General features: G+C 45.9%; 1 protein-coding gene across 5 annotated transcripts; it reads left to right on the forward strand.

Moving 5' to 3' along the window:
* Nucleotides 1-1320: 1320 nt before the first annotated feature.
* ADAM28 (ADAM metallopeptidase domain 28) lies at nucleotides 1321-27208 on the forward strand. 5 transcript variants are annotated; one of them, XM_086865722.1, is made up of 25 exons: nucleotides 1321-1682; nucleotides 6013-6290; nucleotides 8821-8921; nucleotides 9539-9615; nucleotides 11009-11087; nucleotides 12719-12795; nucleotides 13262-13457; nucleotides 13885-13947; nucleotides 14478-14549; nucleotides 15254-15423; nucleotides 16582-16666; nucleotides 17197-17327; nucleotides 17710-17887; nucleotides 18261-18350; nucleotides 19094-19289; nucleotides 20100-20202; nucleotides 20696-20852; nucleotides 21439-21519; nucleotides 22043-22121; nucleotides 24123-24213; nucleotides 24539-24638; nucleotides 24926-24988; nucleotides 25231-25308; nucleotides 26122-26184; nucleotides 26265-27208. In XM_086865722.1, the coding sequence occupies exons 2-25, from the start codon at nucleotides 6242-6244 to the stop codon at nucleotides 26295-26297; spliced, it is 2412 nt and encodes an 803-aa protein (XP_086721848.1). In that variant the 5' UTR covers nucleotides 1321-1682; nucleotides 6013-6241; the 3' UTR covers nucleotides 26298-27208. The 5 variants fall into 5 exon arrangements, with proteins under 5 accessions (XP_086721848.1, XP_086721851.1, XP_086721852.1 ...); XM_086865725.1 differs by having other exon boundaries at nucleotides 1377-1682; nucleotides 6148-6290; XM_086865726.1 differs by lacking the exon at nucleotides 1321-1682 and adding an exon at nucleotides 1699-2015 and having other exon boundaries at nucleotides 6148-6290.
* The last annotated feature ends 385 nt before the right edge of the window (nucleotides 27209-27593 follow it).

Raw genomic sequence — 27593 nt, forward strand, 5'->3', positions numbered from 1 at the left:
AGGGCACGGGGAGGAGGCCCAGGGAACGTGAGCCACACGAAACCAGTTCTGATCACAAGGTGAGGGATCATTTTTTGTGGGTGTTTGGAATCCAGGAGTTGTCCCTCCATGGCCAAATCACTGGGGTCTACTCCCTCATCTATTTATTTATTTATTATTTTCCTTTATTTCTCTCTTTCTCTTTCTCTTTTTCTCTTTCTCTCTTTCTCTCTTTTTTCTTTTTTCCTCTCCTTTTTTTCTTCTTTTTTTTTTCTTTTTTTTTTTTTTTATTTTTCTTTTTTTTTTATTTTTTTTTCCTTTATAACTAGTTTTCTCTCAGGTGCCCAGAAGCAGCACATCATCATGAGCAGAGGCTTTAGGCTGCTTCATTGCAGGAAAGACTTAGAACCTGAAAACAATTACTTGTGTTTCTCCAAACTTCCAGTGAGGTTTGAGGCCTTAGTCCTGACCCCTCCAAAGTCCTGCTCCAGTAAACCAGGATTAAAAACCTGCCTTAAGTCACATCCTGTCTTTGGACACCTCCTTTCTTAGGGGAAAAGGAATGTTTGGATCACGACTCAGGACTGCCAACTCCAAACCTTCAAAGCCATCAACCAGGCCTAAAAAATAACAGGGCCAGGAGATTAAGATAAAGACATAAAGAATACATTTGGGGTTTTTTTCTCTTTTCTGTCTCAGTTTTACATTTCTCATGTTTTTTTCAACATTTATTTTGCTTTCATTGGAGTTGCTCTCATCAAAACATCAAAACAGCAGCTCAGTAAAATGGCAAAGCAGCAAAGCCAGCCAGGAAACACCTCCCTGAGACCTTGTCTTCTTTCAAGAGATAAAGCTCATCCTGAACTCTGTTCCACACAACCCAAAGCTCTGGCTCAGGATTTTCCACCAGCCTGGGTGGGCACTGCAGAGAACTGCACCCCATTTGTACATCCAGTTCTCTCATCCCTAAGATGAGAATACTCCAACAGGCCAAAATATTCAAATTCACTTGATTGTCCAAGTGGTTTAAGTGTTTATTTTAAGTGAATAAAGCTTTACATTAAAGGTGGATACTGTTAGTCTGGGGTCTGGTTTTTATTAGTAAGAGGGAGGTGCAAGAGAGGCCTAACTGCACTTGCACCTGCTTAGTGCTCTCTGATCTTAAAATCCTGGAATCTTTGGGTTGGAAGGGACCTTAAAATCATCTTTTTCCATCCTCTGCTGTGTGCAGGGACATCTTTCACCATCCCAGGGTGCTCCAAGCCCTGTCCAGCCTGGCCTCGGATGCTTCCAAGGATGGGGCAGCCACAGATTCTCTGGGAAAGCTGCTCCCAAGATCTTACAGAATGGTGTCAGGGAATCCCTGGGGCCACTCAGGCACTTTCCCACCTCACCACAGACACCGAGACCTGGATGTGTGGGGTTGTTTTCAAGTACCTTCTCTTCTCTTCTTCCCTTCCCTTCTTACCTGCTCAGCTGAGCAGAGCCTGGCTGGTGGCTCCCTGACCACACTTTGGGATTTTGGTCCCTGATTGCAGTGCCAGAGGGAGCTGCAGAGGGAGCTGAGGCTGGACAGTCACTTCTTTGTTCCTGCTCTCGCCCAGAGCATGGGCTGGAGTGACTCAATGAGATGATCTCTGTTTGTTCTCAGTGTGTGGGAAGAACGGAGCCCATTGGGCTGGAGAACGAGACAGATTATCCGGGTGAGAGGGTTCTGCTTCCCCTTTCTTGTTTGCCAGGACAAAAATCACTGCGTGCCCTCGGCTGCTTTCCTTGAATTCCTGTGAGGGATCGGAGATGAGTGCAGGGGCCCAATTGAGGCGGGGAAAAAGCAGGGACCAAGCCTTCCATGGGCAATGTGGGGCTGAGAGAGGGAGAGGATGGGCAGAATCGTGGAATAATTTGGGTTGGAGTGACATTAAAGCCCATCCAGTGCCACCCCTGCCATGGGACACCTCCATTGTCCCAGGGTGCTCTGAGCCCGGTCCAACCAGGCCAGGTTCGCCTCATGGAGGCCGAGTGTTGGATCCACTCAGGTGAGGCCTCACCTGCAGAGCTGCCCCAGCCCTGGGCCCAGCACAGGGAGCACCCAGAGCTGCTGGAGAGAGCCCAGAGGAGGCTCCAGGATGACCAGAGCCATGGAGCAGCTCTGCTGGGAGGAAAGGATGGGAGAGTTGGGATTGTTCATCCTGGAGAGGAGAAGCTTTGGGGTGGCCTCATTGTGGCCTTCCACAAATAACTGTGGGGCCTACAGGAAGAGGAGAGACTATTGACAAGGCCCTGGAGGGCAGGAGAAGGGGAAATTACTTCAAGCTGACAGAATGTAGGTTTAGATAGGATATTTAGAAGAAATTCCTCCCTGTGAGGGTTGGGAGAGGCTGGAATGGAACTCCCAGGGGAGCTGTGGCTGCCCCTGGATCCCTGAAGTGCCCAAGGCCAGGTTGTAGCAGCCTGGGACAGGGGGAGGGGTCCCTGCCCATAGAAGTGGCTTTGGAGCAGGATGATGTTTAAAGTCCCTTGCAATCCAGGCCATTCCACGATTCCGGGTCTACACCACACCCCTCAGAACTCTGAGAACGGAGCCCCCGTGCATGGCCAGCAGAGCCCTGGTGGATTGCAGCCAGCAGAGAATTGTGCTCAACCCCACGTAGGAGCAGGCAGAATTCCCTGTCCCTCAGGAAAAGGGAGCCAGCCCTCACGTAGGACCAGGATAAACAATACCAGAAGCAACACCTGCAACAGAAAAAAAAAAAAAAAAAAAAGAATAAAAACGGAAAGGCTCCTAAATTCACAATGATCTGCTTTGTCACTCGTGCCATGGAGAACATTAAACAGCTTGGACATGTGCACACAATTACACAACAGGGGCCACGGCCAGAAATGGGGCTGCAGGTGTGTTCTGAGGAGAACTAACCATCAAAAAAATCACTTTAATCAAGTTAAGAACTTACAAGAAGTTCATGGCTCTTGAGAAATCCATGGCAAGGTCCCGTGCCTTCAGTTAACTCCCTGCAGCCCGCAGTGGTTGGAGCTGCACAGCCTCCATCACTCTGGGGCAGGATAATTAAGCAGAACACAGCTAACGAAGGGGGAAGATGAAGTAACTGATTTTTTACCCTACATTTCAAAGAAAAGGGAAGGAAGGAAGCCACACATTTGTAACACCAAATAAGTCTATGATCTTCTCAGGGGAAAAAGTGCTGCAGAGATGTAAAATATTTGTGATGAGGTTTCATTAGTCAGGCTCAGATGACAGACCGTGACCTGTTTAAATACACAGCAAAGATAACTCAGCTGGTGCTTACTGAGGTAGTTTCAATCATCATTTCAGTGAGAAAATATTATATTTGCTTTACATTAAAGCCTGGTAGTACAAACAGAGCCAGTGTTGCTCTTAAGCTGAGGAGCAGGTAATGAACAGCTGGAAACTTTTCCAAACACTCAGCTCTAAAGCAACCATTGGATCATTTCCTTCAACAAAACCCCAGAAAATAAAATATTGAGGGCCGGTAGTTGAGGAAAAGGAGGATTATTCACTTTGGGAATGTATGAAACAACATAGGCAAGCACAAGGAAAAGCTTTATGTAAAGAAGAGGCTTTAAAGAGGAACAGAGCTCATCCAAGAGCAGATCCAAGGTCCTGGAAGGCCATAGAAAGTGTTCTGTTGATTCCAGTGGGTTTTGGATCACTCTGGAAGTGGAGAGGAAGAGATGGAGCTCCAGGGAGAGGTTGTGGGGACACTGGAATGCAGCTGGGAATAGATGGAGGAAACCAAGGGGAGTTCAGGGCTGGAACACAGAGGTGAAGCCGTGCACTTTTGTTTGTATTCCTGAGAAAAAGAACATGTAGGAGGGCTTGGGATGGAGCCTGGGAGAAGGGAACGGAGGCAGGAGGAAGGCAGGTGACAGAGCAGTGATGCAATGGAGCTGTGGCTGGCTGTGCAATCCCACATCCCTTCCCTTGCTCCCAGAGGAACAGGATGTGGTGTTGGGGCAGAGCTGCTCGGCTGGACTGGGGTGGATGGGGGCAGCAGAACCAGGAACAGAACCAGGCACAATCCTGGCCCTCAGCTGCTCAGCTCTGTCTCAGGGGTTCAGGGGTGGCTGAATGTGGGTCTACTGGAGGAGACTTTGTTTGCTTCTAAAAATCCCTTTTTGGTGATTCAGTGCTTGCCAAACCTGGTTCAGCGTGAGCTTTAGGACAAGACAGAAGCAGAGAAGTGATTCACACAAGTTTTTCCCATAAAACTCTCCTTTAACTTTCAATCCAGGCAGGACTTGTGCAGATCCTTGATGTAGGGGTGAAAATCACCCTTTGCTGCTTCTTTCTTTTAATTGCTCAGAGAGAACCTGGTTAAAACCACCAATATTCATTTACTAAGAGCTGAGACAAACTTGCCATCCATTTTTACCCCATTATAAACATGAAAACTGCTCACTTGTACTTAGCCCAATCATTTAGCAGATTCAAAAAAATCCCAAGCCAGCTGAGACCTCGGGGCCACCTCTGTGAGCACCTCCAGGAGAGGAAGCCACGATCAGATTATTCCAGAATCACTGAAGCAAGGGCAGGAACATCAAAAGCTTCTCCAGGCTAAAGGAAATTACATCCCATTCCCTTTCAAATCTCCCCAAGACCTTCATCACCTCACATTCCCTTCTTCCTGCCAGTTCTTTGTTGTGATGGAACTCTCCCTTCCATCCTGCTGCAAAGCACAACTTATTAAGAGCGTTCACTCTGGAGATGAGGGGGTCACACATAATTTTCATGTGCGTCATGCAGAGAGAATGAGCTGAGATCAATGCTTGGCCAGCAGCCACTTGTTTTTAAAACCAGTTGTTCACAGTTATTTCTCTTAATTATTTATATTTTTTGTGAGGCAAGGATGCAGTCCAAGAATGCCCAGCTTATTTTTATTCATAGAACATTTGAAACACTGAATTATCCACCTTTCATCTCCACAGAATTTAAAAAGCACCAACCTAAATTTAATGGCACAGCTCCTGTCTGATTTTGAGCAACTCAGATGAGCACATGGACAGGGAGACATCCAAATCCTTCACAAATTCTTTCCCTGGAGGCCTCTTTCCTAACCTGGGATGGCAACAGGAGTTGAAAAATTTGACTGAAATGTCCTAAAAAAGCAGCTGCCAAAAATTGTTATCAATTAGCACCATTCTACACTTAATAAAAGCCCAAACCCATCTGTTTGTATCTCCCAATCAGTCCCAGAGTGTCTGGACATCCAGCAAAAATCTAAGGGGAAAGTTTGGTTTAAAAATGTTCAAAAAATCAGAACTTTTCAACAGAGAAAAGTCATTTACTAATGCTTATATGAGAAGGGTAATGGCAGTAAAATTCCCCTGGAGATTTATATAGATATATTTACTCATTTATAAATTAACATAAATTATGAATATATAAATTGTGTCATGTGTGTTGTTGACACTGCCATATATGAATATAAATTTATATCCAGATGATCCATTCCAGTTCTCTGTACTCTGCAACCCCTATTTTAACCCAACAAAAGTTCACCTTCTCTAAAGCAGCTCTGTATTGACACTTGTGGCCTGAGCAATTTTATCACTCCCTTATTTCAGCTGAGTCAATGGTGTCCTCTTCTGGCAGAGATTTTTGGGATATTATTGGGCAGAGCTCAGCTGGATCATTCACTGCTCTGCCTCCTGTATTTAGTCACCTGAGTCCGAAGCAAACATTACTAACAGGGATGACAGGGCAGCAAAGGCTCTGCTCAGTGTTTATTCTGCCAGTGATTCACTGAGTAGATTCAGGGGTAAATACCCAGAATTAAAGCACAGTGTCACCCTTGTTGTCCTGTGTTACCCCAAACTTCCTGGGAGCTCTCCCATTCCTTGACATTCCACTGGCTTTTATGAGCCAGACCATGAATAAATGGAATTAGGACCAGCCCAACCATTCTATAATTCAGCAACAGCTCCAAACTCCATATTTTTTACTGCTTTATTGATTTATTGATGCAATTAATTTTTTTTTTCCCTGTTTTTAAGGAAGCAAATCCACAGCAGCTATCGACCCCTATCCTGATGTTCGGGGCACGAAGCAAGCAGCAGGAACTCCCCTCGCTGTAACACTCTGTGACTTGGGTGTTGTGCAACACCTTGAGCAAACACTTCCTCCTGCAGGAGCAGGAATAAAGCTGAACCCGTCCCTGCCTCTCACTCAGAGACCAGAGTAGCTCCCGGCCAGGGAACGCCACATTCCCACCCCACCGAGAGCATGAAAATCCTCCTCATTCCTGCTCTTCTGCTGCATTTCCTCCAACAAGGTACTGCACTTTTTCTTTTAGTCCTTTACCAGTTTTGCTATGGACGATGCTGTATGAATTTTTAATTATTAACTGGTAGATAACAGGGAGGAGCAGCGAGTTGAAGCCATTGGGAAATGGAGTTAGGGATATTTGGGATTTTCCGTTCAAAGCAATTCTGTGTAATTCTTTAGTTAGAGCAGCATTTACTTGTTTGAGAAGTGTCCGTAAAATGCCTAAAGACCCACAACTGGCTGCTTTTGTGAGCCACTAAAGCAATGCTTACCCTGCAGGTGAGAGCCCAGTTTACCCAATCACACCAATTTATCAGCATTCTGGCCATAAAATAACAGATTTCTGGATGAATTACCTTTTATTGTATTTACAATTACATTACCTGAGTTAAATCATTGAACACCTTTTATTCATCTGCATGATACTTCAGATTCTATTCAAGTGACTCCACCTGAGCAGAGCCCACTTTTTTTCCCCACAATTTCTTTCAATTCCTGTCAACAGGGAACAGAACTTTTCAGAGCTTGGCCTGCACAAACATGCACAGGATTTAGATCCGTAATTAACTATATAATTAGCATTCAGGCACAAATCTATGATTTGGTTTTTTTGCACAGGATACCTGAAAATGTGCACACCATTAAGGTGTTATCTTTTTTACCTCGACAAAACCACAACTTCTTTGTCAATAAAATCTTCCCTAATGATTTTTTTTTTGCTGGTTGAGGCTCTTGGAAAAACACACAATTGTTTGTTCTTTATTACAAGTTGTTGTACGAAGCCCAAGGAATTTCTTTCCTCCTTCGACCTCCAGACAAAGCCTGAAGGTAGCAAGGACAATGCACTGATTAAAGAACTCCCTCGAAGAAAGGATTAATTCCAAACCAGTTAAAACCAACCAGTTTTCCTCGAAATTCTGTCTGGATCAGACTGCAGGGAAGGGATGAGTTGCCCTTTAAACCTTGCCTTAACTTGAACTCTCTGGGCTGGAGTTGCACAAAGGGTGTGGAGAGATAAAATTGGGGATCTCTGTTCCAGGAGGCCTGAAATATTCCTGGGATTGCTACACAAGGCTATACTTGAGACATGTGGAGAGAAATCTGGAAAGCAGCAGATTTTTTGGAAAATAAATGTAATTAGCTGCTTAAAAACCCCATAAACCACTACTGTGAGTGGCAGTAGTAAAGTTACGCTCGGTAGCTGCTCCCAGCACGTGTTTGGTGTAACAGCTCAGCTGACACAGGATCCCTGTGCACCATTAAATCAACATCTTTATCAAGATACAACCAGGTTTGCTCTGCAATTACTTTTGGAAAGGGTTGAATCAAATAAATCAGTGATAAAAGAATGGACCTGTTTGTTTTACTGTGACAATTAGCATGAGGATGTGCTCTCCTGATCCAGAGAGAAAATTACAGTAATTGGAGGCCTCTCTCCTGGAAAAACCTAGCCCTGGGGCAGGAATTACCATGAGAGATGCTCTGTTCCTTTGTTTTTGTGGGGTTTCATTGGCTTTCTGGGCAGCTTAGGGGGTTTTTGTTGTTGTTGGTTTATTTTTTAAATACAGGCTCTCAAGAATTCACCAATTCAGAAGAAATTCCCTTTTGGAGGAGATTAAAGAGTTCAGGGCTATCTAAACCCTGCTGTTGCCTTGGTGGAAACCAAGACATCCCTTGTCCCACCCTGATTTCCCAAAACCTGGCCCCCAGCTGCCAGGATGAAGTCCAGGGTGTGTCCACCCCTGCAGGGCAGGCCCCAAATTAACTTTGCATTTGGTGAACTTCAGAGCAGAAAACAAAAATAAATTATTTTTATCAGCCTTGCATTTCCTCACCCAGCTCTTTACAGCCTCCTCAGTCCTTATGAGATCACTCAAAAGCATTCTGGGAGTTAAGGAACCTCCTGAATTCCTTGTTACCTTCAGGATTTTCCTAATTTCCTGCCTATCTCCCATTATTTTACCTGGCCATGTCCAAATCCCCCCATTCTTCTGCTGTCCCTACTTCAACCCAATTCAAGATGTAAAATTGTAATTATTAATTACCACCCCCTCTTAAAGTTCTGCCAGAATTATTTATGTGCCAAAGCCTTCCCAAGCAGGACTCTTGTTGCAGACCTCACATTGTGTAAGTTTATTTGCTGCTGCAGAGGCAGTCTGGGCCTGTCTCTCACATGATCAGGTTTGGAGATCGCTCATTCAACCCCAAATCCATTAATTCATGTCACTGGAAAGTGCAGAGGAAAAGCTGAGCTGGCATGGCTAGGCTGGCCTGTTGGGACTTGAACTGCTCAGAGCTGGGGGAAGAAACACAAAGGGAATTGCAGGAAATGTTTGGACACCTGGAAGCAGCCAGGGAGGGCAACTCCTCCAAAATCCAGGATGTGATTACCTCTGGTGTTGGGTCACGCCATGGAGGCAAAGCAGGGGAGCACCAGGTGCTGCAAGAACCCAAAAGAATCACCTGGCCAGGCATGAAAATGGGTGTTTAATAAATTAAAATAGTGTTTTCATCAATCCCCATCTGTTTCTCCCCAGGGAGCAGCAGAGGGAAGTTCCCTGGAGCCGAGCAGTATGAAATCATTTATCCACAGAAATTGCATGCGGTGCACAGGAGAGGTGTGGGAACAAGCTCAGAGGTAGGAAAGGAGATAATTTCTTGGGTGATTCTGGGAGATGGGGAAGGATTTCTGGAGCTAAAACACCCTCAGCTTTCAAGGGTAAGAGAATTTGGGCAAACATTTGCTCTTCTGCCAGAATCAAAAACATGGAGAAGCAATCTGGTGTTTGGTGAAGAGGAGCTGAGGTGTGCCTAGTGTGCAGGGAACCCCTCAGGCTATCTGTGGCTCTTCTGAACTTGTGTCTCTACAAAGATGTGGGGTTTGATACTACTCAGAGTTTTAATAACCTGTGGGCACTTTAATTTGGAATAAATTAAACCAATAATTAAAAGCAGCCATGCTCTGTGCAATTCCAGAGAGTGTTACAGAAGTGTCTGAACCCAAACATCCCCTCAGCCCTTTCCCAAGCACACAGGATTTGTGCTTGTGGAGGTAGAAATGAATTTGCAAATCCAAATTTGCTCCTCTAATTAAAATCCCTTGAACAGAGTGACCTCCTGATTATCCTGCTCCTGCCAAAATCTCTGTTTTTGGTGAGAAGAGGAGGAAAAGTACATGGCTGGTGTCCCAATAACACCACTGGTGAGGCCAGGAGCTGCAGCAGAGCGTTTTCTGACACTTAAATCTGTTTACAGAGCAAATACGATGAGACAGTGAAGTACAGGATCAAAGCCAATGGAGAGGAAGTGGTGCTGCAGCTCCGAAAAAATCGGTAAGTTCAGTTCAGTTCAGCTCTTCCCTTATTCCTCACTGGCAGGGTGTTCAGGATGCCAAAAACCAGGAATCAGAGCCCTGTAAAACAGAAGTGTTTTGGTAAATGCCACATTTCGATAGCAAGGAAAGAAAAGGGGAGTGAAAGAATCCTGTCACTGTTTTGGGAATGTGGAATAAGTGCTGGGGATGAGACATTGCCTCCTGCTACATCTGCTCCTCCATGTCTGCTCTAAATTGATAAATCTAGTTAATTATCTATGTTAATCCATATTTAATAGTTTTCTGTTATTTAACAAGTTTTCTGTGATCATGAAGAGTCTGTGGGTTACAGAATTGTAGCCTGGAGTGCCAGGACAAGGGACACGGTTTTAAACTGAGCGAGAGAGTGTTTAAATTAGAGATTAGGAAGAAATTCCTCCCTGTGAGGGTGGGGAGGGGCTGGGATGGAATTCTCAGAGGAGCTGTGGCTGTCCCTGGATCCCTGGAAGTGCCCAAGACCAGGCTGGAGCAACCTGGGATAGTGGAAGGTGTCCCTGCCCATGGAGCTGGAAGAGCTTTCAGGTCCCTTCCCACCCAGATTCTTGGGTGACTCAATGATCTTGGAGGTGTTTTCCAACCTTAATCATTCTGTGGTTCTATATTTATATATCCCTATATTATAGACAGATACAGAGATAGATAAATAGATAGATAAATGATAGATAAATAGATAAACTGATACAGATATTTACTTCTCTTGAACCTGGAGTAACCCAATATAACCTGGCATTGACAAAATCTTCCTGGAAATTGAAAGTCTGGCTGCAGCAGAACATTAACACACTCTCCAACAAGTCTGGGTTAATGGTTCTTTTCCAGATGCTGTGCAAATACAGTAGTGCCATAATCAATTCATGTTAAATATAGACTGTAATTAACTGCTCACCCCTGTTTTAATCTAATCCAAATGTTTGGAGTGGGGGGAGGGAAATGGTGTTGTTCTAAATCCTATTCTTTGAAGAAAAATGGGATTGTGGCAGTGGAAGAGAGTTGCCCAAACAGGGATCACTGCAGATGTGCTGCTTTAAGGAAGATGTAAAAAGGACCAAAAAAAAAAAAATCAGTATGTAATTCTACATTTGCATCCAGATCTGCCAGGAGATGAGTTCATCCCAATGAAATCAGCAGACTTTAATTGCTTTTTTCTTTTAGGAAAGTCTTTTTGTTTGAGTAAGGATCATGAACTAGCAGAATTCCCCTCCCTGCAGCTTTTGCTTGCCGAGTTTCTCCGATACTAAAAATAACCTTAGTAATTGTTTGAATTCCCCACATACTCAATGTGCTGTGTCATCATCTCATCTCTACAAGGCAACAACTTCCTTGGAATAATGACTGTGCTTGGCTCCTTGCAGGGATCTCCTGGCCGGGGATTATTCTGAAACTCTTTATTCTGCTGACGGCCAACAAATAACAACAACTTCTCACATCAAGGTAATACGGGAAGGGTTTGTCCTTTTCCTTCCAGTCTTGAGGCCCACATGAGATTCATGGATCTGTGAAATACTGGGAGATATGAGATGAAAAGAAAGGTTTGAAATGCAGGTTTGAAGCCATTTGGGGTGGCTCTGAAGGGACAGGGAGGTTGGGATTGGTCCCTTGTGCCTGTTGGGAATCAGCTCCATGGTTTGGCTTCCAGGAAGGCACCACCTCAGTGTCTGCTGAACAATTTCTGGGTCGAATTTCAGCCTTTTGTCGGGAGCCAGGGCCATCCCAAAGCTTCCAACTGCTCGACTTTGCCGTGTAGACTTTGCTCCTGCTGCCCAGCCCCATGACTGGATTTCAGCCCTGCTCCCAGGGAGATCCCAAACCTGATAAAGTCCCATTTCCTCCCGGATCACATTTCCAGCCACGCTCTGTGCAGCTGAGCCCAGCTGCCTCCTCTGAGCCCTGGCAAATCAGTCCTGTACCTGCAAACAGATGGGACTCGCTGCAGAAGGGATTTGTAAATTCATTGTGCACTCATCTTCCCCAAAGCTCTCACCTGGAGCTCTCCTCCAAGCTCATGAGATGTGTTTTAACAACACAATCTGGAATTCAAAGCCAAATTTTCTTTGTTAGGAGCAATTTTCATTGTTAGGAACAATTAGGAGGAGTCTGAATGAAATAAATATGCATAAATAATTCTGGGTTGGTTATTTTTGGGTGTTTTTTTGTTTTGTTTTGTTTTTTGTTTTTTTTTCTGATTGCTCTGATTATTTCCACTCCCTGAATGAATCCTGTGAAAAACCTGGATAAAGACAAACCCAAACAGCCCTACCTGTGCTGAACAGGGAATTCCTACCCTGGGGATACTGGATTGTGATCGGGATTTTTTCCTCTTGTATCCCCAGAGGATGGAGATAAATCTTCCACGTTCCCCCAGTAACTTTCCCTTTGTGGATATCTTTTTCCCTGTAACAAAGCTGGCATTTCATGGTGGAAGACAAATAAATGATAAAGTTAAACCAAAATCCACAAGAAAACAAAAGGTACAGGGAATGAAGGTTTGGATACAGATTCTTAAGAATTCCTTTCAGAAAAACTCTGTAGGTAAAATTTTCCACAACTCCTCAGTGACTCTGAAGTCTTTTTGAGCACAGAAACAGAAACCTTAAATCCTTAAGCCAATTAAGTCCCAAAACCATTCGTCCTACCCATTTTTAATATAATACCTGTATTTTAAACTCACTAAAATGAATGTATTTGATTGTTGGGTAATTAAAGAGCCTTTCCTTGAAATTTGGGCTCAAGGAAACCATTTGGTGTGGACTTAGATTGAACAGAGCCAGCATTGTGGCTTAATTTGGAGCAGGGAGTGGGAATATTCTTATTTTATTGTGGTGTGCATTGACCAGAGCTTTTTGTCACTATTTGTGTGATAAAGGATAAAATTAATGGATCCAGCAAACATGGAAGTAGCCATGAACTTTTAAAATTCTTTTTAAGCATCTCCTAATGGGAGAGGTCCTCAAGTAGTACAGTTTATCGTAATTTGTACAGAGTTTAATTTGTTTTCTGAAATCCCTGGATCCAGTGGAGTTGATGGAGACCCCAGCCTGACACTGGATCTTTTTTCCCCCCAGGATCACTGTTACTATGGAGGCCACGTGGAGGGTGATGCTGGGTCTGTGGCGAGCATCAGCACCTGCACAGGGCTGAGGTGAGACGGGATCGGGTCCCAGTGTGCAGTTCCAGGATAAATGTTCCAATAGGAAAGAATCAGGATGAAAAGAGGTCATGTGATATTTTATTCAGGCTTTGGAAACTTGTTTCTCAAAGGAAAACAGAGGGAGAAGGGAGAAAATAGCTACTCTTAGTTCCTTACAATATTTCAGCTTTTCACCTCAAATCAGGATGAAAATGTCTTTGAATTTCCCACTGGAATAAAATCCACTTTTCAATCACTTCTGTCAGCACAAACCCCCCAAAATTTAAATCAAATTAATTCCTAACCTGCTTCTCTTTGACTAAGCGCACCCAAATCTTTCAATTGCCTCACTAATTAATTAATTTCTGCTTCTAAAGTGTTGCATGCTGCTTCAGGCTGCTGGAATATTCCAAGGGTCTGTATGCTTGGGATAAATGCTCCCTTGATCCAAAACCTCACATTCCAACCCATTTTTTAGTGGCTATTTTGAAACCCATGGCCAGAAGTTCCTCATCGAGCCCCTGGGAGCCTCAGACAGGGCCAAACATGTGGTTTATAAATATGAAGCCCTGAAACAAGAGCCCATCAAAACCTGTGGGCTGGTCAACAACTCCTGGGAGCAGGACTCCAGTGACCCCATCAATGACTTCTTCAAATCCAGCAATAGCCCAGAGGTAAGGGTGGCTGTCCCAGCAAAAAAAGGGAATTTGTGGCCATTGGAAAATTCTAAATTGTGCAGATCCACTTGGTCTGCTGGTACCTTCACAAAGGAGCTGTTTAAACACAGGGAAGTGGCATCAGATCTTAAAAACCCTAACAAAATCTTCCAGATCTGAGATTTCAGAGTTACCAGCTGCCTTTATTAACAGGTACCCAGTGCACCTTTAACACCTAAATACCCATTAATATCTATTTTACCTTCCATAACTTAAAAAAAAAATTAAATATCCTGCCTACTTTTTATCACTTAAACCCAAACCAGTTCCTTCTGAATGACCTGGCCAAAGAAATCCCCTCAATAATTAATAAACAGCTTTGAAACTGCAGAGGTTGGGACTGGAAAAGCTCTTAAAAGTAATTTTATATAAATGATTCCTTTAGATGAAAGCCTACCTGAAAGCAAGGAAGTACCTGGAGCTCTACATCGTTGCAGACAATGCTTTGGTGAGTTTTGGAATTATTTTTTGGTGTTTGATCAGCTCCACAGGAGCTTCCCAGGGTATCCCAATTCGTATTCCCAGGCTCCTACAAGAGCTTCGAGGTTACTCTGAACCTGGCTGGGAAACGGGATTTCTAAAGGGGATTTAATTTGAAATTCCCACCTGGAGATGACAAGAATTCAGAAAAGACATTGTAGTGCTTGTCCTGTTGGAATATCCTGAATTGGAAGGGAATATCCTGATTTGGAAGGGAATATCCTGATTTGGAAGGGATAATCCCGAGCTGGAAGGGATCCACCAGAATCATTGAGCCCAACTCCTTCTCTGCACCCTACACAGAAATTCACATTTTGGAAGGGGCTGATACTGAACTCCAACATCTGATGAAATCCTACATCAAACATATTTTTCTGTATACAGCATTATTTTTTATACATGGAGTGGTTTGCAAGCCAATCCTCTACGGGATATTTAATTCCTGATAAATCCCCTTTTCCCTCTCCTTTTCCTGACATGCTGCATTTGCCTTTTCAGTACAAGAAATACGATGAAGATGTTAAAAATATAAGAAAAAGGATATTTGGAATAGTCAACTACATCAACACGGTGAGAGCGAACAAGTGACAGTGAAATCCAAGTGTTTTGTAAATTTTTCTATTGAAAATTATTGAAATCCAAATTATTTAATTTTTTTTTCTATTGGAAACCATGGAAATCCTAATGATTTCTAATTTTTTCTATTTAAAGTCATTGAAATTCAAGTGATTTCTATATTTTTTTTTAATTGAAAACCATTGAAATCCAAGTGATTTATAAATTCTTTCTATTGTAAAAATCATAAATTCTCATTATTACAAGAAGGAATGAATGAAAACTCAACTTCATGGTAATTTATTTTCCTGTTCTTTGCCTTCAGATACCAGATTTTTAGTAAGAATTATTTCTACTCCTACTTTAATTATTTATACTCATACTTTATTTATTTCTACCAATACTTTAAGATATTTTCTAATCACTTCTCAAGTCAATGATTATTTCAAAAGGAATAAATTGATTCTTGATTTCTTTGGCAAGTCAAATTTCTTCCAAAATTGCTGGAATTTTCAAGTATTTTTAACCCCATTCTAAAGTTGCTCGAAATGTGGTAGGAAATCAGATTTCCTGGTTTATTTGATGAGACTTTTTTGGAATTCAGGGCTTGGAAAAGCTTTGTTAGGTCTGGAGCGGATAGTGGAGCAGAAAAGTGACCCAAGTAGCAGGAGAAGGCTTTGTTTAATTTTTATTAATTTTTAATTAATTCCCTGCTGAAGGTTTATAAAGCCATCAACACGCACGTGGCTCTGGTTGGCCTGGAGGTGTGGACAGATGGAGACAAGTGTCCCCTGAGCAGGGATGCAGGCTTCACCCTGGACACCTTCTCCAAATGGCGCCTGGCAGAGCTGCTGAAGAGGAAACAGAACGACAACGCTCAGCTCATCACGTGGGTCCCTTCCCTTCCCTTCCCTTCCCTTCCCTTCCCTTCCCTTCCCTTCCCTTCCCTTCCCTTCCCTTCCCTTCCCTTCCCTTCCCTTCCCTTCCCTTCCCTTCCCTTCCCTTCCCTTCCCTTCCCTTCCCTTCCCTTCCCTTCCCTTCCCTTCCCTTCCCTTCCCTTCCCTTCCCTTCCCTTCCCTTCCCTTCCCTTCCCTTCCCTTCCCTTCCCTTCCCTTCCCTTCCCTTCCCTTCCCTTCCCTTCCCTTCCCTTCCCTTCCCTTCCCTTCCCTTCCCTTCCCTTCCCTTCCCTTCCCTTCCCTTCCCTTCCCTTCCCTTCCCTTCCCTTCCCTTCCCTTCCCTTCCCTTCCCTTCCCTTCCCTTCCCTTCCCTTCCCTTCCCTTCCCTTCCCTTCCCTTCCCTTCCCTATCACTCACCAAATATTCCAGGCACTTTTTATTCCTTAAAATTTGTCACCAATCAGTGGCACAATCCTGACCTGGATTTCACCCATTCCAAGACTGGCTCGTACCAATTCCAGGGCAGAAAAATAAATCCAAGTTCTCTTTTTTATTTTTTTTTTTTGTCATGGACCACAAATAAATCCCTGTCAGGACACAGCATCCAATCTTTCCAGCTGAATCCTTACAAAAACAGGGAATGGGAACTTTTCCCTCATCCAAGACTCTTCTTCTGGGTTTGCTCACAGAAGTTGAGTGTCCTGGGGACTGCAGAAAAGTCTGACAGCCCGATGAGGCAGAACATGAAGTTTAACAGGGAAATGATGAATTAAATTTCCCCCAAAATGTGGGAAATGCCAAATTAAAACAGCATTGACCTCATTTTTGTGTCTGGTGTCCAGAGGTCCTGACTCATCCCAGCCCTTTGCTGCATTTGGAGCTCTTCACACTCCAACAGATGATTTAAATCCGATGAATCACCACAGACTTTAAGTAAATATCAAAATGAAAAATGCTTCAGTTTGGTTTTTATTTTATTTGTAGGGATCTTAAAAATAAATTAAATTAAAATTAATTAAATTAAAATTAAATATTTTATTAGATCCAGAGGAGGGGATGAAACCTCCAGCCTGGTTTGGAAAGGTCCCTGGGTTCAGAGCCCCATCCTGGGCACAGTCTTGATCTCCCTGTGCCTTTGTGCTTCCTTCCAGAGGCCTGGACTTTGAGGGGACCACGATTGGACTGGCCTTCCTCAAATCCATATGCAGTGATTTATACTCTGCAGGTATTATTCAGGTCTGATCCATTTTTATTTCATTTTTTAAAGGCATTCCTATGTTTTTCACTCTGCCAGTGAAGAACCTTTGTGAATAATGTTGGGTTTAGGGCATTTTCAGTTGTCTGGTTCATTATTAGGCTGTAAAAATTTACAATCAGAGCTCTGGAAGTGTCCAAGGCTGGGTTGGACAGGGCTTGGAGCAACCTGGGATTAGGGGAAGGTGTCCCTGGCCTGGAACTGGATGGGATTTAAGGGTCCCTCCAACCCACACCATTCTGGAATTTTATTTTAAATGAAGTACAGGGGATAAAGAAAGCAAACATGCAATATACACACCTCCATGGTGTCTACTTTATAAATACCTTTATTAAATAATAAAATACAATCCAAATAGATGCACAGATGGGTTGAGCACCACGTGAGCCCTTGTGCATCACGAGGATAATTCCACTTGAAGGAAAACTGCTGTGTTTTTTGTCTTCTCTGTTGCTGCTGCTTGTTCTAAAACACACAAGCAAATAACAAACAGCTTTCCTTGGCTCCCCAGGACCACAACAGGAACGAGATTGCAGTGGCAGCCACCATGGCCCATGAGATGGGGCACAACCTGGGTATGAGCCACGACACCGAGGCCTGCTCGTGCAGTGACGACATTTGCATCATGACAGACACTGTCAGGTGGGGCTAAAAACGGGGTTGAAACTGGGGCAGTGTTTTTGTCCAGTGAGGTTATTCCATTCAAATAGTTTTAAAAAATAAATTTATAACTTATATTAAAATAAATTATAATTATACATTATTATTTTATATATAAAATAAATTTATAATTTATAAAATAAATAAATGGATGAAATGCCAAGCTATTGTCAATTATTCCCAGATACAAACCCCACAAAAAAACCAATCCAAAACTACTTTAGTCCGTGTATATTTAGAAAAATGTTCACACCCAAGAGTTGTGCGGACAGTCACGTGTTCCAATTCTCTCCCAAAGGGAGAATTGTTTCTCCTCCTTGCCTATGCCAATCCTACCATAAACCCTCCTGTTTTCCCATCACAGCTCCGTGATTCCCAAGGAATTCAGCTCCTGCAGCCTCCAGAGCTTTGAGAAGTTCATGCTGGCTGACATGCCCAGGTGCCTGACCAATATCCCAGAGCTGAGCAGCATCATTGCCCCTCCATCCTGCGGGAACGGATTCGTGGAAAAGGGAGAGGAATGTGACTGTGGCACTCCTGAGGTACCTGGGAATGGGAAAATCCTTGGCAAAGGCAGAGGGCTTTGTCCAGGCTGGACAGCAGCTGCTTTCTGGTGGTCCCTGAGGTGGAAACAGATCTTGCTGAAGTAGAAATTGTGGTTATCAAGTTGCTGAGGGCTGGAGAAGGTGAAGGCCTGGTTAGTCAGGAGGGGTGGCAGGAACCAAGGCTGGGACACAGCCATCCACACTGCTCAGCCCAAACCCTGAGCTCCCTGCACACCTCCCACCTCCAAATCCAGGCACTGTAGGGAAAGTGCTTCCCAGCAAAGCCAAGGGCAGGTCCCAGATCCCATCCCAGCCAGGGACAGTGGTTAGGTGTCACTGTCCCCAGCTCTGACCGCTGCTTCTGTCCCAGGAGTGCACGAACGAGTGCTGCGACCCTGAGAGCTGCAAGCTGAGCTCAGGGGCTGCCTGTGCACATGGGGACTGCTGTGAAAACTGCCAGGTGAGACCTCTCCCCTCCTTTGAGAGCTGCCAGGTGAGACCCTCTCCCCTCCCCTGTGAGAGCTGCCAGGTGAGACCCCTCCCCTCTCCAGCTCCTCACCCCTGCTGGGATCAAGCAGGAACTCACCTTCCACCAGAACAGATCCCCAGTGTTTACTAGCACTGACAAGGGCACGGTCATGGGATCGTGGAATGTCCTGGGCTGGAAGGACATGTGGGATCACTGATCCACTAATCTCCAGGCCCTGCACAGACACCCCAAAATCCCACTCTGGGCATCCCTGGAGCACTGTCCCAACACTCCTGGAGCTCTGGCAGCCCCGGGGTTGTGCCCATTCCCTGGGCAGCCTGGGCAGTGCCAGCTCCCTCTGGGGGAAGAGCTTTTCCCAAAATCCAACCTTTCCCTGCTCTCCAGCCTGGGTCTCCCTGGAACAGCTCCAGCCTTTCCCTCAGATCCCATCACTGCCCACCATTCCATCCCAAACCACCACCATCAGCTCTCCCAGTCTTCCATCATCCTGGAGAAATGAGCTCTTTGGTTGGCCATTTTCTCCTGGGAATAAAAGCAGCGGGGCAAAACCCCTGTGAGCTGCCACATCCAGCATGGAGTGAGATGTGGATCTTGCTCCTCACACAGCCTGTGGAGTGAGGAGATTTCCCTGCCCATTTTAACCCTTCAGCTGGGTGTCTTTGAGCAGCGTGGAGGAGCTGGGTGCTGAGTGTGGCATTTTCCCCCTCTCTCAGTACAAGAAGTCGGGCTCTGTGTGCCGGGCGGTGAAACACGACTGTGACCTGGCTGAGATGTGCACGGGGCTCTCCTCCAGCTGCCCCGAGGATCGATTCCGGGTCAACGGGCACCCCTGCAGCTTTGGAGAGGGATATTGCTACATGGGCACCTGTCCCACCCGTGACAGCCAGTGCAAAGATGCCTTCGGGCCCCGTGAGTACCCCCTGCACCCGTCAAACTCTCCTTGCCTTGGCCACAGGATAGACAGAGAAGGGAATTCTGCCTCTCCAAACCCTCAGATTGTACCTCAGGGATAGCCCATCCATAAAAATTAGCTCCGGTTCATAGCATAATTAAGAGCATAATTAATGATGAGTTTTATATTTGCCACTGTTGATGGCTGTAACTCATGAGCTGGAGCTCAGGGCATGGGGTGCTCTGTGCTTCCAGAGAAATGGGAAACGGGGAGCACATTTCTCTTTTGCAGAATGTGCCTGAGATAGCTTGGGGAAGTGGTTTTAGCCAGTGAGGAAGAGGAAATATCTGTCCTTCCATTTAACAGCCAAATTTGGCATGTCTGGTGCTTCTGAAAGCAGCATTTCCCAAAACTGGGGAACAGTTTGGGCTGAAAGGGAACTTAAATTGCACCCAGTGCCACCCCTGCCATGGCAGGGACACCTCCCCCTGTCCCAGGCTGCTCCAGCCTGGCTTTGGGCACTTCCAGGGATCCAGGGGCAGCCACAGCTGCTCTGGGAATTCCATCCCAGCCCCTCCCCAATCTCACAGACAGGAATTCCTTCTCAATATCCCATCTGGCAGTGGAAGCCATTCCCTGTGTCCCCTCAACTGGGGATGGAAGAGGCTCTGAGCTCTCCCTGGAGCTTTCCTTGCTCCAGGCTGAAGTGCCAGAAATGCCCATGTCGCTGGGAAAGGCCGTTTGCTAAGCAAAGGAAGGAGGTGGAATATTCCCAGTTCTCCCAGGCAGAGATCCCAAACTCATCCCACTGCCTTTTCCCCCTGCAGAGGCCACAGACGGCCCAGCCTCCTGCTACCACATGAACGAGAAGGGGGCGTATTTCGGCTACTGCAGGAAGGAGCGGGGCACCCACCTCCCGTGCAAGAAAAAGTAAGCACTGGGGTATGGAATGCGCTGGGATTTGGGAAGAGGGGCCATTCCTACACAGATTAGGAGACAGAAACCGGGAACACCCTATTTTCGTGGCACAGCCCGGTGTTCTTCCTTGTTCTGTGTGAAAACTGTAGGAAATCGTTTCTGAGAAAAGTGGGTTTCAGTTGTAAGGTGAAAGAGCAAAGGTGTGTGCAGGGATGTGGGAGGATGAGTGTGTGGGTGTGCAGGGAGCTCCAGGGATTTTGGGATAGGGAACTTGAACCTCAGAAGTGAAGGAGTATCAGTTAGATGCTCATTTTTTTGTGAATGAATTTGTGCTCCCTAATAAGCTCAGCAGGATTTAAGAACTTGTCACCTGCTCAAAGCAAGCTGCCCACGCCAGCATTCCCTGGTGCAGCCATTTCCTTGGAATTCAGGCTGCAAGAGAGCCCAGCTCAGAGGGGTTTGCTGGGCCATGTCCCTGGTGTAACAGCCCCTGTTCTCCTTTCAGAGACAGAATGTGTGGAAAACTCTACTGTTCCGGAGGGAGGGAGATGCCTCGGGATGGGAGCCTGCTGTCCTTCAGTTCCTGCAAAGGCAGTTTCCCCAGGAGTGGAGAGGAGGACCCAGGGATGATCCTGGATGGAACCAAGTGTGGGAATGGGATGGTGAGTGGATAATAATTTTTTCCTTTATTTTTCCCCCTCTTTCAGTCTTGTTTATATAATCCTCTCTTGCACAAGGATGATTTTAAACAGGGAGGGCTGAGTGGGCCCCAAATTTCTGCTGTTTTCCCAACTTCTATCCCAAACTAGCAGCAAAGCAAACAAGGACTGGCAGCATTCCAAATTCCTTAGGCTTGGCTGCTGCTTTGTTGCCTTCACTGACACAAAGGTGTGTGGCAGCAGAAACGCAGCTTTGTGTGAAGGGTTAGGGGATCATTAGTGTGTTATTACATTTAATTATATCCAGAATGGATGTTCCTCATCACTGGGTGCTGTTTCCAATCTCTTCCCTGAATATTCCTACCTGCAAGGGAGGGGTGAGAGATTGATGTCTGCAATCTCTGTCACTCCCTTTTCTACAAAACACCCAAACTGAAATTAACCCCTCATCTCCTGCTCCTAAAGGGGGTCTGAGGGATTTCCAGAGCTGTTTCTGTGTCTCCTGCTGCTCTCCATCCCCTCACAGGATAAAGTGCAAGCTCTGCCTGTCCTGGAAGCTCCAAATCCCCGTGGTTTGCTCTTGTTCCAGGTGTGCAGCCACGGGGAGTGTGTCCATGCTGAGGAGGTCTTCAGATCCACCAACTGCTCTGCCAAGTGCTCTGGCCATGCTGTAAGACACCAGCATTTGATGTTTCTCACTTTAAAACCCCAAGAAAACGATGCAGATCAGCCTCAGACCTCCTTGCTGACAGGGTTTAAGTCCCTGCTACAAATCTGTCAAATTTGAGGAGTTAGAAACTTTAAAAAATTTGATGAAAACATATCTCACCTGATGTAACATCAATATTTTTGCCCAGGAGGTGGACACAGCCCCTGTGTCTGGCCCTGTGCCTGAGCCATGGTATCACAGGTCTTTCCTTTTAGCTTATTTTGCTTTGAGGAAGACAATTCTGCTCATATTTGACCATTCAGAGACCTACAGATAAATAGATTAACTGCAGTGCAGCTTTCACTGCATAAGCAAAAGGTGCATGACATCAGGACTTTAACAACCCTTTAACAACCACAACTGCTCCTTTTTGTGCTAAATTTTAGCCCAGATAAAAGGAGAAATTAAAAAGCATCCTCACCCAGAAACTCTGTGACCCTGCTGGTGTCCCCAGCTGAGGGTGTCCCTGCTCTACGTTCCCCAGGTGTGTGACCATGAGCTGCAGTGCCAGTGTGAGGAGGGGTGGGCACCTCCCAACTGTGACAGCTCCTCAGCCCTCACCAGTAAGTGCTGGAATCTGTCCTTTCCTGGCACCCTGGAATCTGTTCTGTCTTTTCCTGACACCCTGGAATCTGTTCTGTCCTTTCCTGGCACCCTGGAATCTGTTCTGTCTTTTCCTGACACCCTGGAATCTGTTCTGTCTTTTCCTGGCACCCTGGAATCTGTCCTTTCCTGGCACCCTGGAATCTGTTCTGTCCTTTCCTGGCACCCTGGAATCTGTTCTGTCTTTTCCTGGCACCCTGGAATCTGTTCTGTCTTTTCCTGGCACCCTGGAATCTGTCCTTTCCTGGCTGGAAGTGATGCCTCAGGGTTTCAGCTTTTCCATTTCCCAGGTATTTGTGACCCTGCAGCTCTTCAGTGTGGAACTCCAAACTCCACACCCAGCGGCAGCTGCTGCTTCCCCACTTTGGGCAGACACAGCAATTCCTCTCCAGGCCTGGCAGCCAAGGACACCTCACTGCCTCAGGCCCCAGAGATGCAAACAAAAGGGAGCTGGGGGCAGCAAACTTGGGGGAAATCCCTTCATTCCCTGCAGCTGGAATTGGGAGATGAACCCCAATGTGCAAATGGACCAAACTTAGAAAAGTGGGAAACCCATGACCTGCTGTCCATTTTTGGGTGCAGCCCCTGGGGGGCTTTGTCTGCCCGAAGGAGCCGGGGAGCTCCAGGGGAACAGCCCAGCACCAGAGTGGTTCATTCAATTGTTAATTGGAATCCTTAAGCTCATCAAGTGAGCAGCAGCACTGAATAGTGTCCTCAACTGCCACAGCCGCAGGTATTTCCAGCCATTCCAGGGATGGGAATTCCAGCCTGTCCCAGAGCTGGACAACCCCTTCCATGAAGAAACTTGTCTTCAAATGCAACCAAAATGCCCGTTTCCTTGCCAACACTATCTCCAGGGATTTCTGAGCACCTCTCAATCCTGCAGGGATGACTAGAGAAGGTGTTTTTCTCTCTAAGCTGACAATTGATTCCCCCTGGAGATGAGAGCAACAGTCTTCTCCTTTTTATTCTTGGAATAACGAGCTCCCTGTCCCTTCAAAGTGGAGCCAGGATCCCAGAGGCTTTGCTGTGAGGGAGCCGGACAAGTTGATTTATCATTTGCATGGTCTTTAACTGATCCACCTCTGAGGGAAGATAATTTGTGTCCAGATTTCCACATGTTAGGGGGAAAAAAAAAACCACCTTTATTTCGTTTATAATATGGAATACTTTGTCCTCTCTTCACCCTCATCATTAGCTCTGAACCTCTGGTTTGGTTGAGGCTTTAGAGTAGTTTTGTTGAAAATTGTGAGAGAAATTTTATATGAGGGCATTTTGAAGGTCTGTGCCCCCCTCTGGGTAGCAGCCCTCGAGACAGAGGAGAGGAAGGACAGGGAAGGATCTTTGAGGGTGAATCGAAAGGGCAGGGTTGGTTTAGCCCAAGGACAGCTCAGGCAACAACTGACTTCAAATACGGCAAAAATTTAGGAATTCACCCCTTTCTGTCACCATTTGTGGCAGGAGCAGCAGCCATAAAATGAGAACAAACAGAATTAATAAAACCCCTTCATCAGTGGTGATGGGAAACTTCTTAATAATGGTGGAGCTTGTTCGGTGTCTCCCAGCCTCAGGGGTTCTGGGATGTTCTGAGAACTGGTTCTGTTCCTGCCGTCAGGGCTTCCCTGGTGTTCAAGAAACAGTTCCTGTCCCCGCCCCCAGTGGTTCCCAGATGTTTAAGGACTGTTTCTGTCCCTCTTCTCAGTGGTTCCCAGATGTTTAAGGGCTGTTTCTGTCCCTCTTCTCAGTGGTTCCCAGATGTTTAAGGACTGCTTCTGTCCCTCTTCTCAGTGGTTCCCAGATGTTTAAGGACTGTTTCTGTCCCTCTTCTCAGTGGTTCCCAGATGTTTAAGGGCTGTTTCTGTCCCTCTTCTCAGTCAGTGGTTCCCAGATGTTTAAGGACTGTTTCTGTCCCTCTTCTCAGTGTTTCCCAGATGTTTAAGGGCTGTTTCTGTCCCTGCCAGGCATCGCTGTGGCTGCGGGGGTGCTGGCTGTCCTGGCTGTCACTGCAGCTGCAGCCGTGCTGCTCACCCACTTCCGAGGCTTCCATAAGAGGTAAATCCTTCCCACATCCACCCAAAGCCGGGAAATCCCTGCAGAGGTGGAAGCAGAGTTTGCAGTGGGGGTGGAGGGAATTAGACCTCTGGAAAGAAATAGTCCATGAGACTTGTGGAGATGTTTTAGAAATCCCATGGTTGGGAAGGGATGGAAGAGTTGGAAATGGAACTCTTGATAAATCCTTAATAATCCCAAACAAATAAAGGGAAGAAAGAAATCAAGGACGTGGGTACAAAACAGCAGCAGGAGTAAAGCAGGGCTTCAGCTATGAGGATTTTTCTTCAGTTAACTGAAACTGACCATGATATGAAATCTTTGACAGCCACCAGACCAGGAGGGGACCTGGAGCCACCAACCAGGTCTTTGTGGATCAGGAGCAGAGCTGCAGAGAGCAGCCCATGCTGGTGCCACCTGCCCAGAAGGTGAGAGCAAGGGACAGCTGGGACTGTCCCCAGGGCTCAAACCATCAGCCAAAGGGGCTGCACTTGCATGAGATCCCCCAAATGCTGAGGGGACAGTGCTGAAAATCCCAGCATGAGATTCCCAAAATTCTGAGGGGAGGGACAGTGCTGGGGATGCCAGCACGAGATTCCCAGATTTCTGAAGGGAATGGTGGCATGGGGAGTGCTCTGGGTCCCCGAGTGACCTGCAGGGCAGGGACACAAGGAGATAACCATGGGGTGAGATAAGGGTTCTGTTCCTGTTCCAGGGAATTGATAAGAAAGTTCTTCCTGTGCCTCCACCTCAGGAGAACAAACCCCAGCACCAGAGTGTGAGTATTTGTGGGAATGTGGGAATGTCCCTGCATCACAAACCCCTAGAGACCCCTGGGGATCATCTGATCCCAGAGGGACATCCCTGAGCTCCAGGTGGGGTCTGTTCTCTTGGGCAGCATCCCTGCACCCTTAAATCACTTCTTCATCCAGCTCCAGCCTGCACGTTCCCCAGGTACATGTGGATGCACACATGGTGCACACAGAGGGGGAAACTCTTTTATATTCTGTTTTTTTCCAGCCTGCCCTGAGGCCCAAAGGTCCCCCACCTCCCATTCCTGCCACCAAACCTGGCTCTTCCCACCCGGAGCAGAAGTTTGTGAGTACAACCCTGCAGCTTCCCACATCCCTATCAGATTCCAATTGATATTTGCAGCTTCTGACTGTGATTTAAAGTAAAAATTTAAAATCACAGCTATTCAAAGCAGAGATTTTAAGAGTAGGAGTCATCTTTTTGGCCAAGTAATCCTAAACTGCACAAATATTCCTCACCAGCCAGGGAGCCCTCCAAGGCATCAGGAGCACAACTCAGTAGCTGGAGTTTAAACCAAGAAGGATTTCAGGTGTAAACACAATTTAAATGATGAGTAACTTTGCTACTGCAGGTGCCTGTATGACAGAGATAGGCTGAGAACCCAGAGGAATGGTTCTATTTCTCATTCATAAACCCAAACCATCCTAATTAAAAGAAAATACCTGCCTTCAAATATTCACCATCTCAGCACTTGAACCTCCTGCCACAAGGGTGTAAAATCCATCTTCACTCTGGTGACACAACTGCAGGGTGCTGCCTGCATGAACACTGGGTCAGGACAGTATAAACTGTAAAATAAAAAGGATAAAATATAAGATATATAAGATAGAAATATAAAATATCCCCATGTATCAATTATAAACCACATTTAAATCCCACTCTATCAGCTTAAATATGGATATTTAAATATTGGGAACAGCTCAGTATCTTCTGAAACAGACCTGGACCCCTTGTGTTTGTATTTTGTTGCACATGGACAGATGATTCCTCTCCACCCTCAGCATTCCCAGCAGAAAGATGCTGCAGGATGAGGGTGGCTGGGGAGGTTCTGCAGCTGCTCTGACATCCCCAGTGACATTGAAACCCTTTTTGTTCCAGGCTCCAGAGAGAAAAGCTCCTCCCGTGCCCCTTCCCAAAGGCAAACCCCCACCTCCAGCCCAGGTAATTCAGGTGGGAATGACAATTCTCTGGGATGCAATTCCTTGAATCTGCTGGGGTTTAACTGCTCTTTTTCCATGCAGGCTTTAAAGCCCCCAATGAATCCCAGAGTCTGAGGCTTCCCAAGCAGAGCTGGGTGAGGCACCTGAAGTTTCCAGGGACAATTTCTCCCTCAATTCCTCCACTTTTGACAAAGGCATCCCAGACCATCTCCCTCTTCTCCTTAAGAACTATCTGAGAGCTGCTTTGAAAGATTTGGGATTTCAGGCAGTGAGGAGCTCCGTGGTGACATCGAGCTGCTGCCCAGGAGAAGGTGTAATTACACTGAGGTGTAAACTGGGAGTAAGTTACAAGAGCTGCTGAACACCCCCAGCTGCGAGGCCAGCACTGTGGGATGAGGCTGCTCCTCCTCTGCTCCTCTGGGGCCGGAGCTGAGGGGAGTAGGGAAAGTGTGGCTGCTGCAGGTTTGGGAATTGCAAACTTTGTTCGTTTTTTTGGGGTTTTTTTTTTTGGTTTTTTTTGTTTTGTTTTGTTTTTTGCTCCATTTCTGGATCTTTTCCAGCCCTCTCTGCCCTCAGCAACACAAAGATTTCTCCTTCATGTGCAAGTCCTGGAGAAAATCAAACTCTTCCTGCCCTGGGGAGAGAGGTTGTGTCCTCAGGGTCTGAGCTGGACATGGAATAAGTAAAGAGATACACTGGGAATTGTTCTGGGAAAATCCTGTGGACTGGATTCTCTCCACAGTCCTTAAATTCCCTGTTGAGGATGCCATTCCCAGCAAAGCATGGATGTGAGGGAACTTCAGTCCTCAGTTTGAGGAGTGAGGTTATGCTGGATGAGGATGGATGTTGCTGGAAGAGTAGAGCCTCCTTCCTCTTTGGATAATTGCTGCTTTATTTAAGCCAGGAACAGATTGGAAACTCCACCTGGGTTTGACTGGGATGTAAAAATCCAGAAGTTGTTTTTTATGAGCTGTAATGAATGTATTTACAGAGATTTCTGTATTAAAATTCTGTCTGAACAGGAAGTAAATGTTGTGTTCTGTAAAACCCAGCATGAAGCACAGGAAAAACAGGGTGAAGTGGGGTCATTTCTGACATTGCCAGGGCCCTAAAACTCCAAATTTGCAGTAAAAAGATCATTCCCAGGTGTTGTGACACCTGCCAAGTCAGCCTGGAAGGCTGAATTCCTTTATAATGAGGCTTGACAGGAAGTTCCATCACAGCTTTTCTGCCACCTTCAAATCTATTACTCATTTCCAGCCTTTGGGAGCACTCCAGAATTTTCCAAGGACAGCGAGATTTGAAGCAAATGTAGAGAGTTGTTTTTTCTTAATTGCCTGCTGAGATTCAGCTGCAAACCGGGAGCCTGGGCTGCCTTTTCCTGCAGAAAACCAGGTGCTGACCTCTTCA

Source organism: Cyanistes caeruleus, chromosome 29, assembly GCF_971803275.1.
Source record: "Cyanistes caeruleus chromosome 29, bCyaCae1.hap1.1, whole genome shotgun sequence".
NCBI classification, from domain to species: Eukaryota; Metazoa; Chordata; class Aves; order Passeriformes; family Paridae; genus Cyanistes; species Cyanistes caeruleus.